Raw genomic sequence first — 27430 nt, 5'->3', positions numbered from 1 at the left:
TTAACTACTGTACTGGCTAGTTTTATATCAATTTGACACAAGCTAGAGTGATCAGAGAGGAGGAAGCCTGCCGGGCATTTTCTTAATTAGTGATTGATGGAGGTGGGGGGGCCCAGTCCATTGTGGATAGTGCCATCCCTGGCATGGTGGTCCTGGGTTCTCTAAGAAAGTAGGCTGAGCAAGCCATGAGAAGCAAGCCAGTAAGGAGCACCTCCTTCCATGGCCTCTGCATCAGATCCTGCCTCCAGGTTTCTGCCCTGCTCGAGTTCCTGTCCTGACTTCTTTTGATAAGGAACTGTGATGAGGAAGTGGAAGCTAAATAAATCCTTTTCTCCCCTACTTGCTTTTCATTATGGTGTTCATCATAGCAATAGTAACCCAAATAAACACACACACATTTTTAAAACAACCATGCAGATATAAAAGTATAATATGGCTTGTATCGTCAACTTCAGTTACAAAAACATTTTACCTAAAAGCTGTTGGATAGTGCCAATGAAACTATTGTTCTGACAGAGACTAGGCACTCTAAACAGCATCAGGAAACAAAATTGGGGAAAACAAAGTTCACGTGAAAAAAGTCAATGCATGTGAATTTTTGAAAATGTCCTCCTCTGCTTTTCATTGTTTGAAATGCATGAAATCTTTTTATCCTTTCAAGAAACTATGACTGAAAATCAATCTTTTTACCAATCTAGTTTTCTTCCACTAATGAGTATTTTGTGTCAAAGAAACTGAGGCCAGACAGTGAGATTTTGCATTCATGAACACTTTAACTGTATGTAATTTAGAACATACACATAGATGTTTCTCAACAGATATTTGCATAGATACAAAGGTATTCGAAAGCAAGTATTATATGCTTTGAAACATCTGTGAAAATTCATTAATCCACCTTCATCACATTGTAAATAGTAGTAATGAAGGAGAAGCAGGAAAAAAATCCAATAGTTCCTGAAAGAAAAGGTAAAAGATCTTTGTTAGCCTGGTATCATAGTAAGTCAAAGAAGTTTTGTTAAAAACACAAACATGGCTGCTTCAAGGCATACTACTGAACCTTTAAATCTCAAGACTTATACATGCTTAAATAAAAGTCATCAGGTTTAGCTGTCATAGTGACACCCACCGGTATTCCCAGAATCTGGAATGCTGAAGAAGGAAAATCAAAGTAATCCAAGGCCATCATACACTACATAGTGAAACCCTGTACCAAAACAACATGATAAATCACAAGGCTCTCTTGCTAAGCAATCAGGATGAGCAGCAAGGTCAGAAGCATCACCTATAAACAGGTGAGAGAACCCTTCTGATTAAATTCTGTAAGTCTATAGCCAGAACCAAGAATAAAACAAAAATGATCAGCTTATGTCCTCCATTTCAAAGAGGCTCAAGGCTACTTTCTGATAGAAACTCTTGTAATTTGCTTCAGGGTTTAGAAAAGGTTAGTAACCAGGCTATGAAGACGGCACAGACAATAAAGTGTATGCCACACAAAAATGAAGAATTGAGTTCAGTTCCCCAACACCCCCATAAACTCTGAGTGCTAGGTTGCATGCCTATAATCCCATCACTGAGGCAGAAACATGTGGACCCTGGGAGTCCATCAGCCAACTAGTATGGCCAATTGGTTAACTCCAAGTTCAGAGGGAAGAAGACTGAGAAATCAAGGTCACCTTGGGCTAATTAGCAAGTTCTATGCCAAACTGGGTACATAGTGAGACCCTGATTCTGAAAACAAAACAAACATAAATAAGGATTATGAAATATGGTAGAAATTTCCCAGTATTGTCACAATTGTATATTTTACAAAGGAGTTCTGAGAAGCTAGCTAAATAACACAGTTGGAAAGTCTACCATTCAATATTCCATATAAACAAACCTTTAAGGAGTCTTTCTCCAGTAAATGAAGAGATTAATATCCAAGACATTTTAATTACAGAACTTGAAACATGGAATTAAGACATGTAGGGGGTGGGGGGAATAGAAACTGTAGCGATTTCACAATGAGGTATAGAAAAATCCTGTTTAGAAAGAGGATTTGGGGAGCCCTAATTTCCTGCTACCAACTTTCTCTAGTCCTGGAAATGCTCAGACAGGTAAAGCAACTTGCCTTAGAATACACAGTCAATAAGCAGCAGAGATGGAATGTAAGACTAGTTCTTTCCTTGACTGCTCTGAGATGGAGTTATCAAAATGTGCTAAAATGACCAGAAACCACTTTGTACAGAAAGACAGCAAAGAACTCATAGCAGGTAGACAGGAAAAACTAGAGGTGGTAGTGGTCATAAACCATCATTGATGTGAGTTTCAGAGTGCGAACTACACAACAGTCTAAAAATGCCAGCACAAATTCCCACTTTGCCAATAGCAGAATGTTTCCTTAAGTTCAATCTTTTCAGTATCATAGTCAAAACCAGAATACTGGCCAGTATGTGTTCCAGAATTAGAATAGGGATGTAACTATTTACATTGATAGAAATAACATGATCTAAATATTTTCCATACTCTTAAGAACGCAGCCTCTATCCTAGAACAATGCAGAAAATGGAAATATTCTACCTTCATTTTTAATTTTTTGTGTATGGGTGTTTTACATGCATGTATGACTGCATACAATATGCATGCAGTGTCCAAAGAGGCAAAAAGTGTGATTGAGGCAGAAGTCCAGAACTGGACAATGCACAGAGTGAAAAACTTTATATTACCCTACCATAAATAGGATGCCTTTATCACATCCTTCTTCTCAAGGCTCATGGATCTATGCAATGCAAAAAAAGAGGCAGAAAGACTGTAAAAGCCAGAGGTAGTGGATAACTCTAAGGAAACCTAATTTTCTAGAAACAATAGGGCTGATGCATATCCAAGAACTGCACAAGTTCAAGCCAGACAAAATCCTAACATGAAGAAACGAATATAGACACAAGCTCTTACCCACAACCAAGAAGCTATTTTCACTTTATAGCTACTAGGATAGTAAAATCAGTTTTCTTCAATGGAGAGACACTGAATATATCAACCACACTCCAGGACAAGCCACGTGCTAAAGAAGTAGTAAGCCAACAAAAACTGGAATCCATGTTCTTTGCTCTCTCTTCGTGCACGAGCGCCGTGTGCGTGTGTGTGTGCGTGTGTGTGTGTGTGTGTGTGTGTGTGTGTGTGTGTGTGTGTTTTGGATTGGTTCATTTCTTTTAAGAGAAAAGAACATAAAGTTGGGCAACTGGGTGTGGGGAGGGATCTTTGTGGAGTTGAGGCAAAGAAAACAACACAATCAAAATATATAGATTCAAATGTGTGCATGCCATTTAAGATAATGCAGGCAGGCAGAGCTCCAAAAAGAACAGTCCTGGAAAAGAGATTCCAGAAGCATGTTTTATGATATTATAACTTTTTCCATGCTCTGATTGGTAACCACAATTAACTTAAGACAGTTCTCATACCTGTGATTTAATATTAAAATGGATATAGAAATATGGTAACATGATAGAATCTCCTATCTTCCATGCTCTATGAAATTCAGGAATGATACTCTTGAACAGGCATAAAATGTCCTCTTCTTAAGGTTATTTCAGTTCTTTAGAGGACAAGGGAGTCGGGGAGGAGTGTTGTGAAGTCACATCTTCTGTGTATGACATACTTATCATAATCATGATATCATAATAGCTGTGCTTACCTGAATAAGGCCTATACAAGATCTAACCAGCCTAAAGTCCAGCAGTGAAAGGGAGAAAAAGATTAAGATGCACAGCTTGGAGGAAAGAAAAAAGTGTCTTTACTGGGGACATGATTCTAGCAGTATAACAAAAATAATTCAATTTTTTCGTATGTTTTTAAAAGATGTATAAAGGTACCTAGTTTATCAAATAATGTTTGCCTTTTTCAGAAGGATTGTGTGTGTGTGTGTGTGTGTGTGTGTGTGTGTGTGTGTACCTAAATGTGCAGAACACACAAGCATGTGAGTTGTGATAGAGTTAACAAGAATGGTCCCAGAGGCTCATATATATGAATACTAACAGGAAGTGGAAGTCTTTGAAAGAACTAGAAAGATTAGGAGGTCTATCCTTGTTGGAGTGTGTCACCAGGAAGTGGGCTTTGAAGTTTTTAAAGCCCATGCCAGGACCAGTGTCTCTGTCTCTCTGTGTGTCTCTGTCTCGAGCTCTGTCTTTCTCTCAGCCTGTTGCTGGTGAACCAGGGTATAAAGACTCGGATGCTCCCACACCACACATCTCAGCACTCTCCCTGCTGTGATGATGATGGACTAACATCTGTACTCCAGTCTTGATGCTTCTACAGCAAGCACTTTAGACACTGAGCCACTTCCCCAGCTCCCAGGGTTCATTCTATGTATTTGTTGAACCTGAATGCTAATTCTGAGAAAATCCTTAACTTTTTTCATCTGTCTTGTACATACAAATGATATGATATAAGCTACTACAACCCAAGCTTTGTGAGACAAGCTAAAACATTCTTTTGTATTCAGAAGGTCTAATACTTTTGCAACTTCAGTAAATCTTCAACTAGGCCATTTTATAAAACATTTCATTGAAGCACTAAGCATGAAAAATGTTTCCACCACATTTGAACCAAAATAATAACCATCAACTTACTAACCCTTACAATATAAGCATCTTGTCCTTGACATAAGATTGCTTATATGATCAATTAATTAATCTCATTTTAATAATTCAAAAGATACTTAAATCTGTTAATGTTTATACTTGAAGCCAATTCAAAGTTGATTACATTGAACTCATTCTGTGGTTTGGAACACATCCCTGTTGATTAAAATTTCCACAAGAAAAAAAATCTTAGGATGAAGTATGTAAGTTACATCCAGCTCCCCAGGCTTCACAGTCTGTGATGCCAAAAACATATGAATAAACATGGTGACTTTGTTCCCTAGTTCTTCCTCTAATAGCTAATTGATGTTTACTACATTATGAATGTCTGACTCTTCAGAGAATCTAAAATATCCCACATAATTCTGTTGTCACTTACCTGTGAAAAGAAAGAAAACAAGAACTAGGATCAATGTGTACCCGAAGTACATGAAGACACTTCCGATGCTAGTGACGTGAAGTTTGGTAAAGAAGTAATGAATTGCATATATAAGAACATAAAAAGATGTAAAACTGCTTGTCATAAATGCTCTCCACCACCAACCACAATCCTGTGAAAATAGTAAAAGATACTATGTAGGTGAAATCTTAACTATAAATGGACTACCAATTATTTTTTCTTTATTTTTTGGAGACCAGGCTGGCCTCAACTCACAGAGATCCACCTACCTCTGCCTCCCAAGTGCTGGGATTAAATGCATGCACCACCACAGCCTGGCAGCAATTATTTTTATAACACAAGATGGACTCTGTGACTGTATTACTAATTAAAAGTAGTAAAATATAGTGGCTGGAGTTATGGTAAGTCTCTCCGACCAAAGCTGACAGTAGGACCAATCAATTGTAACAAAAATATTCAGGAGGAAATATGTCAGGCACATCTTGCTTACTAAGGAAAACAATGGCAATGGCTTCCCCACAAGGGCCAATAACCTAACCAAATTGGATATTAACTAAATTTATTATACCAGGCATGAATTTTGCCCTGTCCAGAATATCTCAAATCCAATAAAGTTCATTGGTTACCCTAGTAACTTGCCACTATTGCACCAATGGGCATATGCCCTGCCTGGCTATTTGGTATTATAACATGAAGGGTCCATATTTAAGTATAACTGCTGATGACAAATCTCCTTTGGCAGTCTCTTTATCCTCTTTACTGCTGTAAGAACCAGAAATCAGGGAGGGATGTTCTAGGTCAGTTTCACTTTATCTATGTCCTATGACCAAATGACTATCTATGATTAATGAGCAACCAATAATAGTGGCAATAATCCATATTGTTTAGCCCTAATGTGACACTCATATGACCAACTCTAAGTCTCAGGGGACTTGGGAATAGGGAACAGAACAAAAACTAACAGCAGGAGGAAGGAGCAGAGTATTGTAGAATGCTTTCTACTGTGCGTGCCATGGTCACTGCAGTCTTGAACTCTCAGAATGTGTGATTTTCAGCACCAGCCATGTACAAGTCTTGGACTATTAACACTCTGTCAGGGAAAAGAAGGGATCACAAGGTCCCTCCTCCACCAACTATATAAATGAAGCTAATTATTGCTAGAAAATGGAAAGGTAATTTCTTCAGGGGTATAGCCACTAGTACATCACCCATGCTCTTATAAATAACCCCTCAGCCATGTACCTCTAAGGAACCCTAACTAAACTCCATGGGTTACCAAAAAGAAAAGATATGACAGTGAAAGGGGAAGCAGTTGGGAAGGATAGGATCAGTAGGAATGGGGCACACAGAAGAAAGACTTACAACATAAATACGACCAAATACATCATATAGGAAAAGTTCATGATTGGGTATCGTGGATTAATAAGGATCAGCAAAAAACAGATAGGCCGAATAGATGTTATTCAGGGAGAAATAACTTACAACAGAGACAGATGAACACCAGCAGGTTCCAGTCCCAAGGATGTCTCCGCATGCTCTCTGTTGCTGTCCAGCAAGCAAGAGAGCACTCCAGGGCCCCTTCCCAAGACCTAGTTCCCCCTGGTCATGTCTGCCCCCTGTCTCCATTCACAATGGGCGTGGCCATTGCCACAGATGCGGACAAAGTGAATATCTCACTACAAGTCCCGTTAGTCTAAAGAAAAGATTTAGGCTTGATACAAAACTATATACAAAACAGCGAATAACAAGTGTGCTCTAAGAAGGAAAATCGAGAACATACAAACTTAAGACCTACATAACTAGTCCTTGGGTAAAGGCATAACAGAGTTTACAATAGAGTTGTCCTAAGCTGGAAAGCTTATGTCTAGTACCTAATATATCTAACTAGGAAGAGAGAATTTGGGGCAGTTATATTGGTGAGGTTTTATGGGTGTAGCTTCTGACATGCCTTGAAGACACAATCTCACAGCAAAGTCCCTTTTCCTTTGGCTCTTACAATTTTACTGTCTGCCTCTTCCCCAGTGTTCTATAGATGTATCTATTAGGACTGGGCTCCACAACTCTGCGTTTTTATTGGTGTAATTTGCTGTAGTGTTCTCCATCTGTTGCAAAGAGAAGTTTCATAGACACAAAAGCGGATGGGGGAGAGGATCCCATGAGGCATCAACCCTACACAAAGACAACTAAAGAATGAACCCCACACAAAGACAACTAAAAGATGCTAAGAATGGGCGAAATGGTCTTCCCCAGGAAGAGTGTACCAATTGGTTATTGTATACCAAATAGCTCTGAAAACATATATACAAATAACATTACACAAACTGAGAAGGTAACATTTAAGGATCTATATGCATATATATATATACATACATGCATGCAAAAACAATTGTAGAAAGAGGCTAGAAATTTGAAAGAATCAAGGAGGGGTAAATGGGAGGTTATTCATGGAGGGAAGGGGAATAAGAAATGTTGTAATTATATCTAAAAAAAATTTAAAGATATAAGAAAAGTCCATAATGAAACTCATTTTTAAAAAAAAAATGCTATATACTAAGCCTAGTGATTCCTTAGGTCAGGTACAAGAAAAAGTACTATAAAAATTTAAGATGGACCTTATAGCTAATAGGATTGTCTTTCACTGGCTGAATTCAGGACCCAAGGTGGACATAACCAGGGTCAATATGCACCCTCTTCTTGCCATGCCCCATGAACTGTGCCTTTTCCATTGCTCACTGTGTTGTGTGTCTTTATTCTGACATAAACTCTAGTCACATACATGTATATTGATGCTTGGTACCATGAGTTCTTCTGATTAATATTTGATATTTAAGATGCCTCAAAGATTTTCTAAGAAATAAAAACATACCCATGATATGTTTGTTTCTTTGGGCTCATTAATGATTGTTACACAGTCTCTTTACGATAAAAAGCACCAGAGAATTTATCAGTAGCTAAGTATAATACATATTTAATTATATATCTATACTTATAGCTCAAGAATTTATACTTATAGCTCAAAATGTTGCAAAGCAACAAGTATTATAATGATTCTGTTAACTCTTTGTTGTTACCTTCAGACAATGATATTTAATTCCAATAAGATGATGACTTATGGCATTTATCCTAACCCTAGTACTAACCCTGAAACAATGTGAGACTATAGAGATGACTTAGCAATTAAAAGGATGTACATACATGCACATGTGTGCACACACACAAACAAATAAATAGGATAAATAAGTTTTTAAAAAAGAGACAGAAAACAAACAACATTTTACTACACTACCAGTCATTCAAGTGATATCAAGGAGAAAAAAATAAGGATAGAAATAAAAGAACTATTTATAGTAAGATATTAGAACACAAAAGGATCTGCAGCAGGGACCTCAATCCCGCAAAATACAATGTTGGCTGATGCTGCAAAGAAAACTTTAAGTATATTTCTAAAATCACTATACTAGGTCTTTTACATGTCTAAGCTCAAATTAGTCACCTACTACCATATTTTTAAGCTCAAACCAGCTCCCCACTGCCATATTTTTCAAAATTAACTGAATAACAAGCAGAAATTATAGTAACCACTCAGAGAAATTGCTTCCTTTTTAAATCTTGCATCAAAAGTAACACTCAGTAGCTACATCGAAGTCAAAATATATCATTAGGAAAGCATAATATAAAACTTATTCCAAGTAGCAAAAACCATGAAGTTACTAATTATTTCAATACCCTTTTGGAAACACACTCTAATTCCAATAATGTAAGTTTTAGAATACTTAAGCCCCATTAATATAATATCTATGTCTTTACCTCCGCATAGAGCCGAAAATAGCAGAGCAGAACGGTAACCTCTGAACAGGAGATCATAAGAATTAAAAAGACTAGTAAAAGGAAGGCAAGCAGGTAGTACATATGTGGAGACCTAAAAACAAACACAAGTTTTCTATTTTTAACATTACATAGAAAAAGATGATTCCAAATCTATACAAAAGACAATTAACACAATTCTGTGATTTTTCTTCTCTCTCTCTTCCTCCCTTCCTCTTCCCTCTCTTTGAAATATAGTCTCTCTACATAACTCTGGCTGCTGGAACTTACTATGTGGGCTAGGCTCACAGAGATCTGCCTCCCAAGCACTGAGGTTAAATGTATACACCACCATGGCTGCCCAGCCTTTAAACTCTTTATTCCAAACCTCCATCCATCCACATAGCACTGAAAGTAATCTCTCGCTAACATAGTTTTATATTTGAGCCCCATCTTCTCGAGATACAAGTATAGCCACTTATTAGCCATGTTTATCTGTTTTCATAACTAAGTTCTCACTTGGGACTCATCATTATCTCTATACACATTTAAGCTGTCATTTTAGAAGTGAAAGATTTGTAAATGCCATAAATACCACTAAATACATTATATAGCAGAAAATAAAACTCAAATATGTCTTTGCTTTTGAAGCTCTAAAGATGCATCTCCAACTATGTCTTCATTCTATTAAATAATCTTTCAAACATGCATCTTTTTATTAAATTTTAAATTTATTTTACACACTAAACAGCTTCCCCCCCACTTCCTTTCTACCTGCACCCACCCACATCCACTCCTCAGAAAGGGGAAGGCCTCCTATGGGAGGCAACAAAGCATGGCACATTCAGTTGAGGGAGAACCAAGCTCTACCCCCCTGCATAGTGGAAAGGGTGCTTAACTTGCCTTCACTTGTAATCAGATTGGTAACTGTTATTAGTATGTTTTCTTTTTTTTTTTCCCAGCAGCCTGCCGGTCTTGGTCCCACCGCTGTACCAGCCCCAAATAACACACAGAGACTCTGTATTTGATATAATTCTGTTGGCCAGGTACTTGTTTCTTATAGGCTAGCTCTGTCTTAAACATTAATTCATTTCTATTAATCTAAGTATATCCACATGGTCTCATCTTACCAGAGAGAGGGGCTGGCACCCTGTAGTCCTCCATCTTGGAACTCCTCCCTACTACTTCCTCTCTCCTCCTTGTCTCCTAGTCCTGCCTAACTTGCTTTCCTATTGGCCAACAGTGCTTTATTCATTAACCAATACGAGAAACATATTGATAGAATGACATATCCCATCAGGTAACTACCTTAATTGTCATCATGGAATCTTCACCCAGTAACTAATGGGAGCAGATGCAGAGATCCACAACCAAGCACTGGACAGAGCTATGGGAGTCCAGTCAAAGAGAAGGAGGAGAGAATATGAGCGGGAATGGGGGTAGGGGATGTTGGTCAAGATCGTGCAGGGAACACCCACAGTGCAAACATGCATCTTTTAAAAATATGTATATGGGTTGTATTTAGGGCAAACTAAAGAAAATAAATGACTCCCATTGTTGTTATAAAGCTGAAGTGATTACATTTTTAAAGGCCCCTGAAGCCAAGCATCAAGGTACATGCCTGGAATCTCAATCACTAAGGAAGCTAAGACAAGAGGATGGCAAATTCAAGAGCAGTTTATGTAACTTAGTGAGGCTGACTCAAAAGTAAAAAGTAAAAAGAGGACTATGGATAAAATCAGTGATGGAGCTCCTGCTTTGAACGCATAAATCCATAGTTCCAGTCCCTAGTACAATTAAGTTAATTAACTATGATTAATTTTTAAAGCTTAGAATATTTAAAAAAAACATTAAATTACTAAATACCTCATTTTAAGTATAATATGTGCTATATGTTTGAGTGTGAGGATAAGGAGCAGGGTTAGGGAGAAATATTCTATAATTAACAAATGTACATGTTGTATACACTCCTCTTTCAACACACAAAATAATTCTCATTTTGACACCTTCTTTGACAGATTTTTTTTCTGAAGTTGAACCTAGGGCCTTGGAAATGTTAAGCAGGCATTCTTCTATTAACTATATAAGCAATCTGACAGCCTCAGATTTTACTCTTTCCCTTTCAAACCAATTTGCCACAATACTAATTTAAAAGTAAGTCCTCATAATGGACATGACTAAATCCAAGTTTTGAGGACTTAAAAGATGTGTTTGAGCTGTAGCACACAGCTTTGATCACAGCTCTTGGTGGTGGGGGGGCAGAGACAGGAGGATCTCTTGAGTTCAAGGCCAGCATTGTATACAGATAGAGTTCCAGGATTGATTTGTTAGAAAGACTACCATGGTAAAAAAGAATTATAAAAAACAACACAACTACTACATTTTACTTCTTTTTTTAAAGCTAATGCTTAAAAACAATAGTGTGTGTGTGTGTGTGTGTGTGTGTGTGTGTGTGTGTGTGTGTGTACATATGCACAGACAAAAAGAGGCTGTTAGAGCCAGTACAGCTGGAACTATCAGCTGCCTGATGTGGGTGCTTGAAACAAAATTCAGGACGTCTGGAAGAGCAAGCACTGCAATTACTGTCATTCCAGTACTGGCTTTTTATTTCTTATTGCCTTTGTCCATCTCCAAACTTCTCCATAGAAATATGATAGCTAAGAACCAGAAAGGGGCAAAGTCAGTGTGGTGGCGCACAACTTTCATCCCAGCACTCAGAAGGCAGAGGCAGGCAGATCTCTGTGAGTTCGTACAGAACTAGTTCCAGGACAGCTAAGACTACACAAAGAAACCTATCTTGGAAGAAGAAGAGGAAGAAGGAGAAGGAGAAGGAAGAGAAGGAGGAGAATGAGGAGAAGGAGGAGATGGAGGAGGAGAAGTTGGTGGAGATACAGAATAAATGAAAGTGCTATCATAACACTAAAGATATTACATGTATTTTTGGAGGCGGGTCTTGCTATATGTAACCCAGGCTGGACTTGTCCCTGCCTCAGCCACACCAATTGCTGGAGTGGCAGGGGTTATAGGCATTTGTCATCACACAGAGATGGCTTTCCTACTTTGCAGTGTTGGGTATAGAATCCAGGGCCTTGAGAATCCTAAGCAAGCACTCTACTACTAAGCTACATCCCTAGCTCTAGCTATTATGCTTTTAAACAGAAAGCACAATTACTTATTTTGCAAATACATACAACAATCACATTATTATAATTCTTAAATCATAAAAGATTAAAAGTAGCAAGCAAAAGTGTATATAAGAACCAGGCATTCTGACACAAGAACTAATAACTGACAGGAAGAAAACAGAAAAGGACATGAAAACTCAAAAGCTGATAAAGCCAATAGCTTTCACATTAATTTTAGCAGAGGAATTGTAAATAAATATTCCTTTGGAAGGCTAACATGAAAACATAAAAATCACATCTCTCCTTTCCATATTTAAGTACCCTTTACCGTTGTGTTTCCAACAAGGTTCAATTAGAGACAAGCTTCTCTAAGTCATGTAAAACAGCTTACCAAGAGGTGAGTTTTAAAGTTTTAACCTACCTTGTGTGTGCCTATGTGTGTGGGTACATGCATGCCACTGCACATGTGTGGATGTCGTAGGATTATTTGAGGGAGTCAATTCATTCCTTCCACAGAGTTCCATGAGCCAGTGTGAGATGGTCAAGCATGGCAGCAACACTCACACTCACTGAGCAATCTCAGTGGCCTTTATTAACTTTTCATTTATGTGGATATCTGTTTAAGTATATGGTGTGTGTGAGAGAGAGTCTCTCTCTCTCTCTCTCTCTCTCTCTCTGTGTGTGTGTGTGTGTGTGTGTGTGTGTGTGTGTGTGTGTGTGTGTGTGTGTTTGCCCATACCCACAAAGGCCAGAAGTGTGTGTCAGATCTACTGGAATTAGAGTTACAGGAAGTTGTGAGTCACCCGACATGGGTGCTGGGAACTAAATTGGATCTTCTTGAACAGCAGCAAGTACTCTTAACTACTGAGCCTCATTACAGTCCCCACCCCTGATTGTTAATTTTTTAAAGTAAATCTTTATAGAGAATTCCATGAGAATCATGTTTAAAAGTTGCAAATTAAATCCGTTCCCTAGGAAATTGCCCTAGGTAAAACTGCTATTTCCTGAATAGAGTAAAGATGAAATATTACACAAGAATTTAACCTCTTTGAAATATAGAAAGTTAATAAACAAAACTAAAACTCTGAGGTTTAGAAATGTAACTCGGTGTCAACAATCATTTTGTTTTGTTTTGTTTTTTGTTTTTCGAGAAAGAGTTTCTCTGTATAGCTTTGGAGTCTGTCCTGGAACAAGCTCTTGTAGACCAGGCTGGTCTCGAACTCACAGAGATCCACCTGCCTCTGCCTCCCACGTGCTGAGATTAAAGGTGTGTGCCACCATCACCCAGCTAGTGTCAGTGATCTTACCTGGCATGAATAAAGTCCTATGTTCAATCCTACCAACATAAAATTTCTAGTCTTTATAAAATATGTATATTACTATAAACTAAAGCCATTCTACTGTGATACAGAACATTAGAATTTATTCTTAATTTAATTTTATGTTGGTACCCATTATTAATAATTCTTGATTTTATCTTGGAACATTACATGCAAGTACTGAACTATTATACTATTACTGAACTGTTACTGTATAAATAAGCACTATTATTGTATATTAAACTAGACTTGAATTTACTGAGATGTGATACTCACCAAATACGGTTTAGAATGTAAGAAAGTTGCACGAAAATACAGCCAAATGGTAAAAGACTACCAAGAAGAACAGTAATGGTTGGTTTTGCAAAGAAACTCCTTCTAGAGCTCATACGAGGGATCGCATGTCTGTAAACTGGAAACTCAAACTGTTTAAAAATACATGAAACAAGAACAAGAGTGAACAACACAAACCCATGGACATAATGATCATAATGACAATTCAGTACAGAATCCTGAATCTGAACAACACATGAATGTCATGTGGACTAGGACTATATCACCACCATGCAATAAAAATATGATGTAAATAGGAATATGATACATACCCACACACATAGTTTTTAATATTTTTAGTAGTTACATTAAATTTTTAGTAGTTTTTTATAAGTATAAACATTAACAGGTAAAATAATTTTAAGAGTTTTTTTTATTTGATATAAAAATGTTATCAATTGAAGTCAGCTGTGGTGATTTACACAAAGGCATGGTGACACCAAACCCCATTTTTGTTAGGAATTGAACCCAGGACTTCCTGCATGGTAGCCTAGCACTCTATCAACTGATCTTCAGACCTGGGTATTTACCTTTCCAAAGGAGATTTTTGACAAGATTTGCTTGTGATTATTCTAATATGAAATAGACATATTTAAAAGTTCCCTCCAAATTTACTAAACATTTTATTTTTAATAAATTTATCAATTAATTTATCAACAGTGTTTATTTTTTTCTTTTTCCTGCTTTCTGTAGAACTCCATTTCCCATGTCATTGGTTTTTTTTGTTGTTTGTTTTACTTTCCTCCTGCAATCTCAAACTATTTTTATATAGTCCTCTTGCAGAATCATCACATTTAATCTTTTGGGGACATCTGTTCCTTTTCTCCTATACACAGAATTAGGCTAACTTCAAACCTGAAACTGAACATCCCATTTGTCAACTGTATCTTTTCTCTCTTCTCCCACTATAAAAACATTTACTTTCTGAGGTAGCTGATGTAGGCCTTTATAATATACTATGCCCTTTTCATTTTGTCCATTAGAGATATAAAGAAATGCAAATAACCTACGGTGTGGGGAGTATATTAAACAGTATCTTTTAACGTCACTGTCATTTACTTACTTATTTTTATAACTGGTATATTGTATTCTATATATAGCATATACACAGTAAGATATTTCAGGCATCACTCAAAAGTCAAAAGCAGTATTCTAAAAGTTTACCTGTTCCTTTTTCCCAAAGTACACTCCCAAAAATGTTAGTGGTGTTGAAACTCCAAAGCAAAATGCAAAGAGACTTGCCAATGTGCCAAAGGATATAGCAACTGATGACCCTTCCATCCAAAGAATTAGATTAATAATAAAGATATCGGTGAAGACAATTCTGAGGAAGGGGGTGGAGAATATCATCACACAATATACTTCCAGGATAATGGCATAAACATTTCATGCAAATGTCAACACTTTCTTTTGGTGAGAATAACTAGTTACAATGTTAAACCCTAGAAACATATTACATCACAGTGCACAAATTGGTCTTGAGCTGAGATTAAACATGATATCATGTAACAGTAATTTGTTATAGGATATGGTTTACAAATCCTCTCATCTTTACATCTTCAAAATCTACCATAAATTAAGTAAGGTGTGGATCAATATACCAATATACAATATAATGAACCCAATGAAGAAACAACATATATGGAACAACAGATTTTTGGAACCTAGACTGAAATAGGCCATATGATGCCCTCAAAATCAACAGAATAACGGATAAATGAAATAGCTACATCACCAAGCAATATTGTGTCTCTATTTGTTCCAGATAAATCTGTGTACTGATAAAAGTAAGTGTCCACATGGGAATGACTATGATTGTTTTAGAATACCTAAAATACAAAGTTTGGAAGATGCGGACAGAGACTAGCTTATGAAAGTCACTGAACATTAAGGAAAACAGACTTTATTCCATCAAAATCAAGGAAGAATTAAAGACATAGTCAAAACACACTCCTACTTTCAAGAGTTCTTTCTCACCTCTCCTTCATCTATGTTTGCCCTGCTCAAAAAAATAAAAAATAAAAATGAACTGAAGAGGTTTAAACTCCAATTTGTTATAATGAAATGCAATTTCTCTGGGGTGGGGTCCACCTATGGGAAAATGACAATAGAAAGGAGTATGTATTACGTGGTAGTTAAAACATAAAAGAGATTGTCATAAAAGATATAAAGACCTAGCTAACAGGATTCTGACTAAAGACGGCATATTGAACTCATGCATTTGGATCCGATTCATTCTCCAAAACCCTGATAAAATTATAGTAAAGGGATTATAAGAGGCCACAATCGCAAAAGTTTAGATGTTATAGGAAAAAAAGCTTTGAAACAAACTAGTTGTACATAGTGACTGGATAGATAGTAACTAAATCAATCCATCTGAGAAAGCTTCCTTCTGACCTCACAGCAGGGAAAGCTGAGAGGCAACTGATTTCTATTGAGAGTTCCAAAAAGACTAAGGACTGTTCAGAGGCCAAGTCCATCTGTAAGTATGCATAAAAAGAGATCTATGAACATTAGCCTAAGAAGCAAAGAAGCTTACAAATTCCCATCCCCACCAGTCACAGCCCAATAGCTTCCCTTCCGCCACCTCAGCAGAAGACTGTCTACTGTCTCTGGAAGAAGCCTTCAAACTCAGGAGAATGACTTTAAAGATCTATCATAAGGCATCCTTGGAGCAATTAGCAGAGATATTACAACCATAAAACAAGAAGAGGAAAATTTAAGGACTTTTAAGGTAATAAAAGTGCTCTTGGGAGTTAAAAATATGACAAGAGGAATTAAAACCTCAATAAAATGGTTGTGTGAGAGAGATCTGATAAAATGTCTTAAAAAGCAGCACAACAGAAGAGCAAAATAATAATAATAACAAGAGGAAAATACCATATCCAAAAAATTAGATGAGTAAGCAAGAGTGCTGGGATTAAAGGCATATGCCACCAGGCGAGGCTCATAAAAGGCTCTTTTTATGGACTTTGTATGAAATAAAAGTCCACCTTTGACTAGTCTTTGAAAACATCTCTATAACAAGGTAGCCATGTGCGAACTCTCCCAGCAATTGCATCTATCTCCAGAAAGGGGGAACACAGTAACAGCCACCCCATCATACATGGCCTGTTAAACATTGATTCTAGTCTTCTACTTTAAGTTCTGTCAAGGTCCATCACAAAATTACAATCCTAAGGATGCCTTTCTATTTTCTATGTCTTTTCAATGCCTACTCAGGAAAGCTGCACTGAATGCTTTCTCTTCTTCAATTATAAGTTATTTGGTCATTTTCAAACCAATTCCCACTATTTGTTCCTTCATTTTACTATTTGTACTTCACCTCCCCACGCACTTGTATTTAACATGTTTTCTAGCAACACACTTTTCAGTAGGTATATTGATTCTACTCTTTAAAGGGTTATACTCTACTGGAAATACAGCTTCAACTTCTTCCAAACAATAACAAAACCCCTGCTTCATAGCTTTAAAATAGTTTTTACCTTATAAGGAAGCCTGGTGGTTCATGATTCAACCACATGCCTCAAAACACTTCTAATACCTTGCTGCTCTAATGGATTTGTCTAGTCATAATATTCCTTTGCCAAATTTCCTACTTTTGAGATTCATTTTAACTGTTATCATTCTTTAGCCAGAAAATTACTTCTCACTTGACAAATCATAACCTCCATTCTTGAACATAAACTTAATTAAACCATCTCAACAATTTTCCTTTAAGAAGTATGCTCTAGAATGTTAATGTGAGGCTTAACAAATCTATAACTATTCTGTAACCTCATGTTTTTGCATTCTGAAAATTTCATCCTATGGCAACCTTATTATTTCTAGACTTTTAATAGCATAAGAAGAAGAAAATCTAGAGTTGAACTTGAGTCACCTGGGCCCACATGAAACACTTATTTACATATCCATCAAGTATCTGCTGAGTATTTACATCTTAAACTCTGATATTGAAAGACAGATAAACAAAACAACCTTGCTTCTTTAAAACAAAAAAGGTAATCTGGTGATAGACAAAGACAAATAAATTACAATGCAATGTGGGAAATACTAGGGTAGAATAATTAACAGAGGGCACTAAGAAACTAGAAGAAAAGGACAAAACATTTTATAGCTCACAAACCAATTTCACAATCTATCAGTTCATTTATTGCTCTAAACAACACTGCAACATGAGCAGTACAGGTAAGGAAATGGACATTCAGAGAAGTGATGAGACTTACCAAAGTCACTCAATCCTTACTGAATATTACAGTTCAAGCTTTCTCCCTGTGGAATGTCTCATTATACACCCATCAAATCATGTTTCCTCTTCCTTCTCTATGGCTTTATGCTTCCTTTTACAGTGCTAAGGTTTAACCCAGGACTTCATATATACTAGTCAATCACTCTTTTATCACTGATTTATACTCCTAGTCTAATATTTATCACTTTTAGGGCTACATAGAGGAAAGGCTATATTGCATATAAATCTAAATCCTTTTATAAATTGAGAATCTGAAATTCTCCTTCAACTTTGGGTATTTTAAAAGGTAAGAATTCTAGTACATTATGATACTTAACATCTGCATAAGACAGCCCATAAAGCAATCTGATTCCTGAATTTTGTTTTCCAGTACTGTGTAGAGATCAGAAACTCTATCTTTATCTTTCAACTCATAAAAATTCACTCATAAAAGACATAAAACTCTATAACTTCTACAGGACAGTATAGGGGGGAACCAATTTAAGATCTATAAAGATAGGACTCCAATAGCTCAGGAAACAGTAACAAGATGATAAACACTTCTGTACAGGAAAAGAAACAATCAACACAATGCAGCAACTGTGGTGATACTTTGTTTATGATCTAACAAACATAGCTTTGCCTGAAGATCAGAGTGCAGAGCTAGCCACACTGGTCAGTCATAGAAACCAGGCAGTGGTGGTACACACCTTTATCCCAGCACTTGAGAGACAGAGACAGACAGATTTCTGTTGGTTCAAGGCTGCCTTGGGCTACACAAAATTGATCCAGTCTAAAAGAGAAACAGAGCTCATGAAAAGGTAATCCCAGCACTTGGAGTGACATGCCTTTAATCCTAGAACTAAGGCGGTGGAGACAGGAAGGGGTATGGCTGGGTGGAGAGAGGACTATAAGGTGGGAGGAGACAGGAGGAACAATATAGTCTATGGATGCAGTTTAGGCAGAAAGAGCTTGAGGTTTGATGGAGACAGATGCAGTCTGAGGACAGGATCCCTTTGGTCTAACCATTGGTAGAGATGAGAACTCTCTAGTGGGTGGCCGATTTGCTTCTCTGATCTTCAGCTTTAACCGCAATATCTGTCTCTGGGTTTATATTATTAAGACCTATTAGAATTCATACTACAAGCAACAGTCTGTAGAATGGAACAAAATCTTTGCCAAATAATCGACGGACAGGAATATAAGTGTGTGTGTGTGTGTGTGTGTGTGTGTGTGTGTGTATGTGTGTGTGTGTATGTGTGTGTGTGTGTGTGTGTGTGTATACATATATAAATAATAGCAAAGGACCAGATAATCCTACAAACAATGACAATGGAGATATTTGTGTACTTTTCTTTTTTCCTTTTAAAAAAGAACCATTTTAGGGTTACAGTTTTGCTAGGCAGTCCTATGCATAGTAACCAAAGTATACGATATTCCCAAGTACCCATAAGCGGATGAATGAGCAAAAGCGTGGTATTTTATCCAGCCATCAAGAAAGATAAAATTATATTGGCAGGAAAATGGATGGGGCTGAAGATCAACATGCGAAGTGAAAAAGCCTGTTCCACAAAGTATGTTTTCCTTCATACAAGGAAGGGAAGGAATGAAGAGGAAAATATTACAAGACACGTAGACAGAAAATAAAAATGGCAAGTGTCAATCCTGACTAATACTATGTTAAATGTAAACTAATACCCTGATTTAAAGACATAGGCTTATGTCAAGAGTGGAGGAGGAACAATAGGAAGAGAAGGGAACCAAGAAGCAAGGACTTAACTAAGAAGCAGGTTCATATTCAGTCACCAGGAAGGGGAAAGGCGGGAGTTAAAAGGATGTTTTACCTACACAAGGGTTTAAGTTACATTGTCAGTATTAACGAACAAAAACTGTCTCTCTGAAGAGACAAACCCTGCAGATAGTAAAGCAAATGGAACCTAGAAAGTAAACATGCAAGGCTGGAAAGATAGCTTAGCATTTAAGAGCACTGCTGATCCTCCAGAGGACCTAGGTTTGATGCCCAGCACCCATGTGGCAGCCCACAACCAGCTGTAACTCCAGTTCCAAGGGCTCTGACACACTTTTCTGGCCTCCTTGGGCAGGGTGCACCTGTAGTGCACAGGCTTATATGCTGGAAAACACATATATAAAATAAAAATAACGAAAATGCATGGGAAGGGAAGATAAGTAAGAAAGGAACGTAAAAGGTGGACAAGGAAAAGAACAAATAGGAGTTCAAAAAGATCTATTTTAAAGAAATATACTACAAACCTAACATAAAGTAATATTTGGCAAAACATAATTTACAATTAATATACAATGTGGGACAATGCAGTGATCACAGATGTCTACATAGCATGTTATAGTGACTTCTGAGCAGTACTGCTGGGCCTAAATTCTTCCCATGCTTCCATAGATGGCCCTATACTCAGACACATGCATTCAACATTAACTGTAATCAATGGGTTATAAAGAGAAAGAGAAGGCATGACCTTGGGAGGGTGATGTGGAAAATATGGGAGAAGTTGGAAGGAGGAAAGGAATGGATATCATCAAAATACAATGTATCCTTGCATGAAATTCTTGATAGATACATAAGATAGAAATTTAAATAATTTGTTTGGGGAATGCACAGATGCTTAGCAGTTAATAGTGCTTCCTGAGTAGGACAGAGTGTTGCATACCTTTAAGTCCCCCAGTTGGGAAGCAGAGACATGAAGATATTCTCAAGCTTGAGGCCAACCTGGTTCACATAGCTAATTCTATGCCAGGCAGGGCTACAAAGTGAGGCTCTGTCTCACTAATGGTAAGGAACTCCAAACAAACCTGTCTGTATAGAGTGAGCACTAGGCAAATCTAGGCTACCCATAGTAAGACTTTGTCTCAAAAAAGAAAAAACAAAAAAAGAAAGAAAGAAAGAAAGAAAGAAAGAAAGAAAGAAAGAAAGAAAGAAAGAAAGAAACCCTAAAGGACCAATGGCATGACTCCTCCAGTAAAAGTGGCTGCTGCCCAAACCTGATGACCCAAGTTCATTCCCTGGATCCCACACTGGAAAGACAGAACTGACTCCCAGAAGTTTTCCTCTGACCACACTCATGCTTTGGCACAAGCATACCCACACTTTCACACACGCAGACATACACACATCATTTACACAGGTGTGTGGTGTGTTCATGTACTCATATGTGTGTGCATACACACACAAACAATTTAAAAATTAAAGAAATAACAAATGTAAAAATGGAACAGAAAAAAAGGAGTGATTCCTGTTCTTCAAGAGGACCCAAGTTTGGTTACCATCTTCCAAATCCATCTGGCAGCTCACAACTACCTAGAATCTCAGATACTATAAATCTGATGCTCTCTTCTGGCTATTGCAGACACCAGCATTCACATGGGCACACTAACATACAGGCACGCAGACATACATGTCCAATAATTTTTTTGTCCATACTTTATTTTTTATTTTTTAACTTGAAGAGTAGCTTGAAAGCCATCATAGAAGTCCAGATGACACAAACCATCAATAACAAAATAATTTACCAGTGTGGATTCTGGAGTCCAATAAAATTTTTTTTAAAAAAAAAAGCCTTTGTTTTCAAAATCTACACAAGTAAAAAGAACAGGAAAGCAGGTAATGGAAAATAAAAAGATATGTGAGAAGCCACGCAGGCAGTAGGAAATGTGTGAAAAAAACAATTCACACTGTGGAGCCCATAAAAGGTTTCGAAACTGATAACAGCAGGTTTTCTATGAGTTATGGGAAGAGGTGGGAAATGACTGAAGGAAGAGAATCTTGTAAAGTTTTTGAGAAGTAGATACTTCTATCACCACCCTCCCTCACAGATGTGTGGAGGTTTCTTCCCTGGGCTAGAGAACACAAGATGTGGCAAAGGAATTGGCTACTATACTCAGACATATTTAAGTAGCCAAAAACCCACTAAATTTTTCAGGTTTAAACACCTTTTTTTTTTCTCTCCCACACACCTCTTAAAAGGCTAATGATCTCCCCAAACAGAAGACTGGAAAATACGCCTCTTGGAAAAGTGACCAGACAAACATTTAAACCATAAAGATAATATCCTAAGAGATTTCAGAAAGAGAGAGAGAGAAGAATAAAGTGGAGAGTGATAGAAGCAAGATCCTCAATGACCTTTGATCTCTACACATGCAACAAAATAAAAGTAACGTAATTCGTACAAAACAAAACAGGACACACCCTTTTTCACATCTGTTGCTATGCAAAAGACAAGCAACACAAGAAACAGTCATAAATTCTATGTGATAGAAAATACTTCCATACATAAAGCCTCTCAAATTTTGACAAGAAGGAAACAAAGTTGGACTGGGTGTGGATCTCAATTACTAGAGTACTTGCCTAGCAAGAACAAAAAATCCCTTTTGATTTCCAGCACTGCATAAAAGAAGTAGTGAATCCCTGTAACCCTAGCACTTGGGAAGTGGAGGCAGAAGGGTAAGAAATTCAAGGTCATCCTTGGATACATGGCAAGTTCAAGGCTAGCCTTGGTGACAAGAGACCCTACCTCAGGAAAAAAGGGAAATAAGAGAAAAACAAAGCAAAAGAAACTAGTAAACAGGCACGGTGGTACGTGCATTACGAGACTGTCTTAGTTAGGGGTTTCTGTTGCTGTGAAGAGACAGCATGACAAGGCAACTCTTGTAAAGGAAAATATTTAGTTGTAGCTTACAGTTCAGATTCAATCCATTGCCATCACGGCAGGGAAACATGGCAGTGTGCAGGAAGACATGGTGCTGGAGAAGAAACTGCGAGTCCTACATCTTGATCCCCAGGTAACAGGAAGTGGCTTGCCTCACTGGGCATGGATGGCTTGAGCATGTATAAAACTTCAAAGCCCACCTCCACAGTGACACACTTCCTCCAACAAGGTCAGACCTACTCCAGCAAGGCCACATTATCTAATAGTGCCACTCCTTATGGTCCAAGCATTCAAACACATAAGTCTATGAGAGCCATAAACACTGTAACCACCACAGGGACTAAGATTGGAAGATATTTTTTGACAAAGAGTGGAGAAAAGGATCAATTAAAAATGAGTGAAGAGTTGGGCCTGGGAGATGGCTCAGTGGATAAAGGCACTTGCTTTGAAGTCTGGTAGCCTGAGTTTGATCTCCAGAATGCACATGATGGAAGGACAGAAGTAGTCCCTGGCTATTGTCTTCTGACCTCCATATTCTTAACCTTGAACACACTCAATAAGTAAATATATATATATATATATATATATATATATATATATATATAAAATGAAGTTTAAAAAATAAGTAAAGATTTGAATAGACACTTCACATACCTAGCATGTGCAGTGTTCTGGGTAGCACTAGGAGTGAGAGGGGGAAATGGGAAGAAGAGGAAGAGAGGGAAGAAAGGAAGGAGGGAGGGAGGAGAAGTAGTTTTTCTTAGGAATAGAAAGATCTGAGTCATGTATAAGCAAGAAAATGAATGACTTCAGGAAGAAGTAAGATATCCAATAGAAGAACAACAAGAGATTGAGCCGGGCCGTAATAGAAATGAGAAGGAACAGAAAGGATCCCAATAGAGCTAAAGAACCCTTCAAGTCATAGTTGAAGTGGTATAGCCTTTGTAGAGCCTTCCCAGCTGTGCCACGCTGAAGCAGCCTTTTCCTCCCCTGTACCTCCACTACGTTTATACACACCCTTGTAACCCCAGTCTCTCTGCTGAGTAGAATTGTTACTAGTCACTATTTTACAGACCTGTTCATTCCCTCCTCCTATCTCATTAGTTTCTAAGTTATCCAAAAGCAGAATTTCAAGATCATTTTCTATTTATTTTATGCACTAAAACAGTAACACCACCAAAAATCCCGCAGGAGGAAAGATCAGTGAATAACAATCTGGTACAATGATTGATTCTTTTCCTAAAGCATGCATTGTTAAATACATGACCTGTATGTACATGCCACAGCACACATGTGTAGGAGACAGCACATAACACACAGACGACAACAACATGTAAGGCTTCTCTCTCGTGTGGGTTACTGGGCTCGAACTTAAGTTGTCGCGCTTGGTTGGCAGCAAGCATCCCTACCTACTGAGCCATTTCACTAGACCCCCAGAAACTGGTGTGTGCATGTGTTATCCCTAGGATTACAGTTACATATAATGGCATTTGCATTGGCACTTTGTTGACAAAACTATTCAGTTTCAGATTCATCTGAGTCTTGAACCTAAAGCAAAATATATCTGAAAAACTGTCAAGGACTTGTCTTTCCTACATAAATGCATGCAACCCTTTTCCTCAGAAAAATTCACCTATGCTTATTTGAGTCTATGTTACAGAGAACCAGATGGCTCTATTCAAGGCGAAGTGGGCAAGCAATTCATTATGCTAATGTAAGTCAGTCAAACATTCTGAGGAATATAGATCTGATGTGCAATTTTAATAACATTTAAAGTTGCAACGATCTTAACATTTTCTCTTGAGTTTAGAGTAAACAAGATCCATATAGATGGAAATGATTATCCATCTACTAATGGCATCACTGAAGTGCATCCTTTATGGTACTATACTAAGTGACAGCATTATTACAGTGTTTGCTGTCATTCTACCACCAGTCAGAACACATTTGACTCCTTTCTGCTCTATACTAATTTCAGTATAGGAGCTGTTCTTCTGTTGCATACCTGTAGCTTTAAAGACATGTTTTTTTTTAAGTAAATAGGAACTACAGTACTATAATACAATTGAGACATAATCCAATACTATTTTTCTTACAAATAAAAGATCGCCTTTGAAAAACACATTGAGGATTTTTCCCCCCTTGGCACTAAAAAGCATGACATGCACTGAATTGTGTTCTCTAAAATTCATATATTAAAGTAAGTCCTAATCACCAACCTCCTATTTGTAGACAGGTCCTTTGAGACACTATTGGCTTTATATGTGGTTGTGACTGTGGGATCCAGGAGATTAGCACCATGAGCTTAAAAGAAGAGACCTCCGAGAAGAGCCCTGCTTCCCTTCCCTCCCCTAATCTTCCTTCCTAATCTCTCTGACTTGGGAGAAACTGGTTACTTTAAAGCCAGAAAGACAGCACACAGTAGAACACAACTACGCTAGAACTCTCAGACTCATTTGCCTGCAAAACTGTGTAAAAGTACATCTCTGTTTCTCAAGTTATCCTGTTTATGGTATTTTTTTTTTTTGTGGCAGCCCAAACTAAGACCAAAACTTCAAGAAATATGTAGATAAAATCCTCAGCAATCTCCAAATTTATCAGTGAAGTACTGTGAAGAGAACTGGCTAAGACTTAAAGGAATACTCAACTACACACATACAAACACACACACGCATGCACGCATGCATGCACACACAGTCATTAAGACACTGACTGAACTATTCTCACAGCCACGACATAGCAAAAGCCCCACCTCCATGCTGGCTATGAATGTACCTACAACTGTCACTAATGATGCTGCAGGGACAAGTAAAGACAGGAAAAATAATCACTCATGGCAACAACAAGGAGAATAACCAAATTGCGTGTATAAATTGTTACTACAGTGTGATGTGGCATGCAAGATGCTGAACTATGATAAGCACTGACAGACTCTGCTTCAAACAACAAGATCAAAATGGGGCATGTAGTAGTACAACTGTCATATCTTTGTACTAGAGTTAAAAAGTAGAAGGTAGAAAGAATGCAAACACAAAAGTAAAAGAATACTGTAGCTACAGAAAAACATAGTGGTCATTCAACTCCTTCCTACTCTTCATTATAGCATACATTTTTTTCCTAAGATGAAACCTAAGAAAAAAATCTAATTGTATATAGAGAAGAGAATATGAGATACTAACCCCGGAAATAACAATGTTGTCATCAAAAAATGTATCTTCCAGTTTGCACCCTTAAATGCTGAGGAAGTAAAAAACAGAATAGTTATTGAAATGCCTTGACTTAGACCATTTTACAAATATTGTAGTGTAGCCTGGTGATGGTGGCACAGGCCTTTAATACCAGTACTCAAGAGGCAGAGGCAGGTGGATCTCTGTGAGGTAGAGGCCAGCCTTGTTTGTCTACATAGTGAATTCCAGGATGGCCAGGGCTACTCAAAGAAACCCTGTCTCAAAAATTTTAAATCAAATTAAAAAAAAATACTGTAGTATAATCAGGACAAAATTACAATTGAATATGTTGGCTAACATTTCTTGTAATTTTGCCTAACCATTTTAAGGTCTTTTAATTTCTACATTTAATACACCAGCTTTCGAGACTAATAACAGTAGAAATGCTTACTCTTGTACATTTTGGCAGACACATATCCAGCAGGGATTTCCAGTAAGAACCACAGCACAACAGCATAGTTTACTAAGTCACTTTGAACAGCAGGGGTGAAAAACGCAATACCAGCCAGAACTATAGGCAGAAAAAACAAGTCAGAACAGCATAAGAATATCCTCTAGATTTTCTAGGAGTCTATACATTGCCCCACTAACACATTATTTTAAAAAAAAAAACCTCAAGGGAAATATTAAATCATATCGCAAACAACTAATATTCACTTATCTACTTCTATGACAATTTCTTAAGTATAAATATTTGATGTTCAGTTAAAGTTACATGGAAGTTTAATATTTGAATTAGTCTTTAATTTCATTACATCAAAATCATGCACTGTTTCCCCTTCCCATATTCCAACAGTCATCCCAAGAACAGCAAATTATTTTTCCCTCAGAAATTTCTTTGCTCAGCCAGGTGGTGGTGCATGCCTTTAGTCCCTGCACTCAGGAGGCAGAGGCAGGCAGATCTCTGTGACTTTGAGGCCATTCTGGTTTACAGAACAAGTTCTAGAACACCAAGAACTGTCAGAACTGATACCCAGAAAAACCCTATCTTGAAAAACAAACAAAAAATATTTTCTTTTCTCTGTAATTTGTCAAAGTAAGAAATAAAAAATTCAAAGTGAAAAAGTTTTAGAGGGAAAAAGTACCTTCAAATTGAACTTTTGAAACAATCATTGACCTCTGAAACATCTAATAAGCCATTTCTCTGGCTATCAAACAGTAACAAGCTCCACTTTGAGCTCATAAATTATGACAACACATGTTCATAGGTCATTGTTAGGCTGACTACTAAAAATGCAGTTCCAGAGCTGGGCATGGTAGCACTCATCTGAATCCCAGAATTAGGGAAGTGAAGGCAAGGAAAACAGATCAGGGCCTTGGGCACCTAGAGAGATCTAGACCACTCAGTGCTATATAAGATTCTGTCTAAAAAAAAAAAAAAAAGTCTGGGGACTATAGTTCAGTAGTGTACTCGCCTAGAAGGCACTAAGCCCTGGGCTTGATTCCCAGACCTTCATAAAATTGTTGTGGTGACACATGTCTCCATATGTCTATTTCTAATATCATCGCATGGAAAGAAGTTCAATTTCATCCTCATCTACATGAAACTCTAAATAAGTAAACGCAAGATAAAAAATCAGAATACCATTTCATTTATATACTAATACCATTTCATTTATACACTTAAAGATCTGAACTTGTAGGCTGAGGGCAAAGTTCAGTCTGCAAAGTGCTTACCTTGCAAGTACAAAGACCCAAG

At 37.4% G+C, this 27430-nt stretch overlaps 1 protein-coding gene across 1 annotated transcript in view; it reads right to left on the bottom strand.

The window, feature by feature from the left end:
* Positions 1–862: 862 nt before the first annotated feature.
* LOC127217839 (transmembrane 9 superfamily member 2) overlaps positions 863–27430 on the bottom strand; it is a 45314-nt gene continuing 18746 nt past the window's right edge. Inside the window, exons 12-18 of the mRNA XM_051178849.1 lie at positions 26123–26242; positions 25684–25741; positions 14762–14921; positions 13541–13689; positions 8824–8935; positions 4996–5167; positions 863–954 (exon numbers count right to left, since the gene is read on the bottom strand). Coding sequence (XP_051034806.1) covers positions 887–954; positions 4996–5167; positions 8824–8935; positions 13541–13689; positions 14762–14921; positions 25684–25741; positions 26123–26242 — 839 coding nt within the window. The 3' untranslated portion in view covers positions 863–886. The remainder of the gene's footprint in view (positions 955–4995; positions 5168–8823; positions 8936–13540; positions 13690–14761; positions 14922–25683; positions 25742–26122; positions 26243–27430) is intronic.

This window comes from Phodopus roborovskii, unplaced genomic scaffold, assembly GCF_943737965.1.
Source record: "Phodopus roborovskii unplaced genomic scaffold, PHOROB, whole genome shotgun sequence".
In the NCBI taxonomy this organism is placed as follows: Eukaryota; Metazoa; Chordata; class Mammalia; order Rodentia; family Cricetidae; genus Phodopus; species Phodopus roborovskii.
The sequence above is the reverse complement of the archived record's forward strand: the minus strand, read 5'-3'. Positions and strand labels throughout refer to the sequence as shown.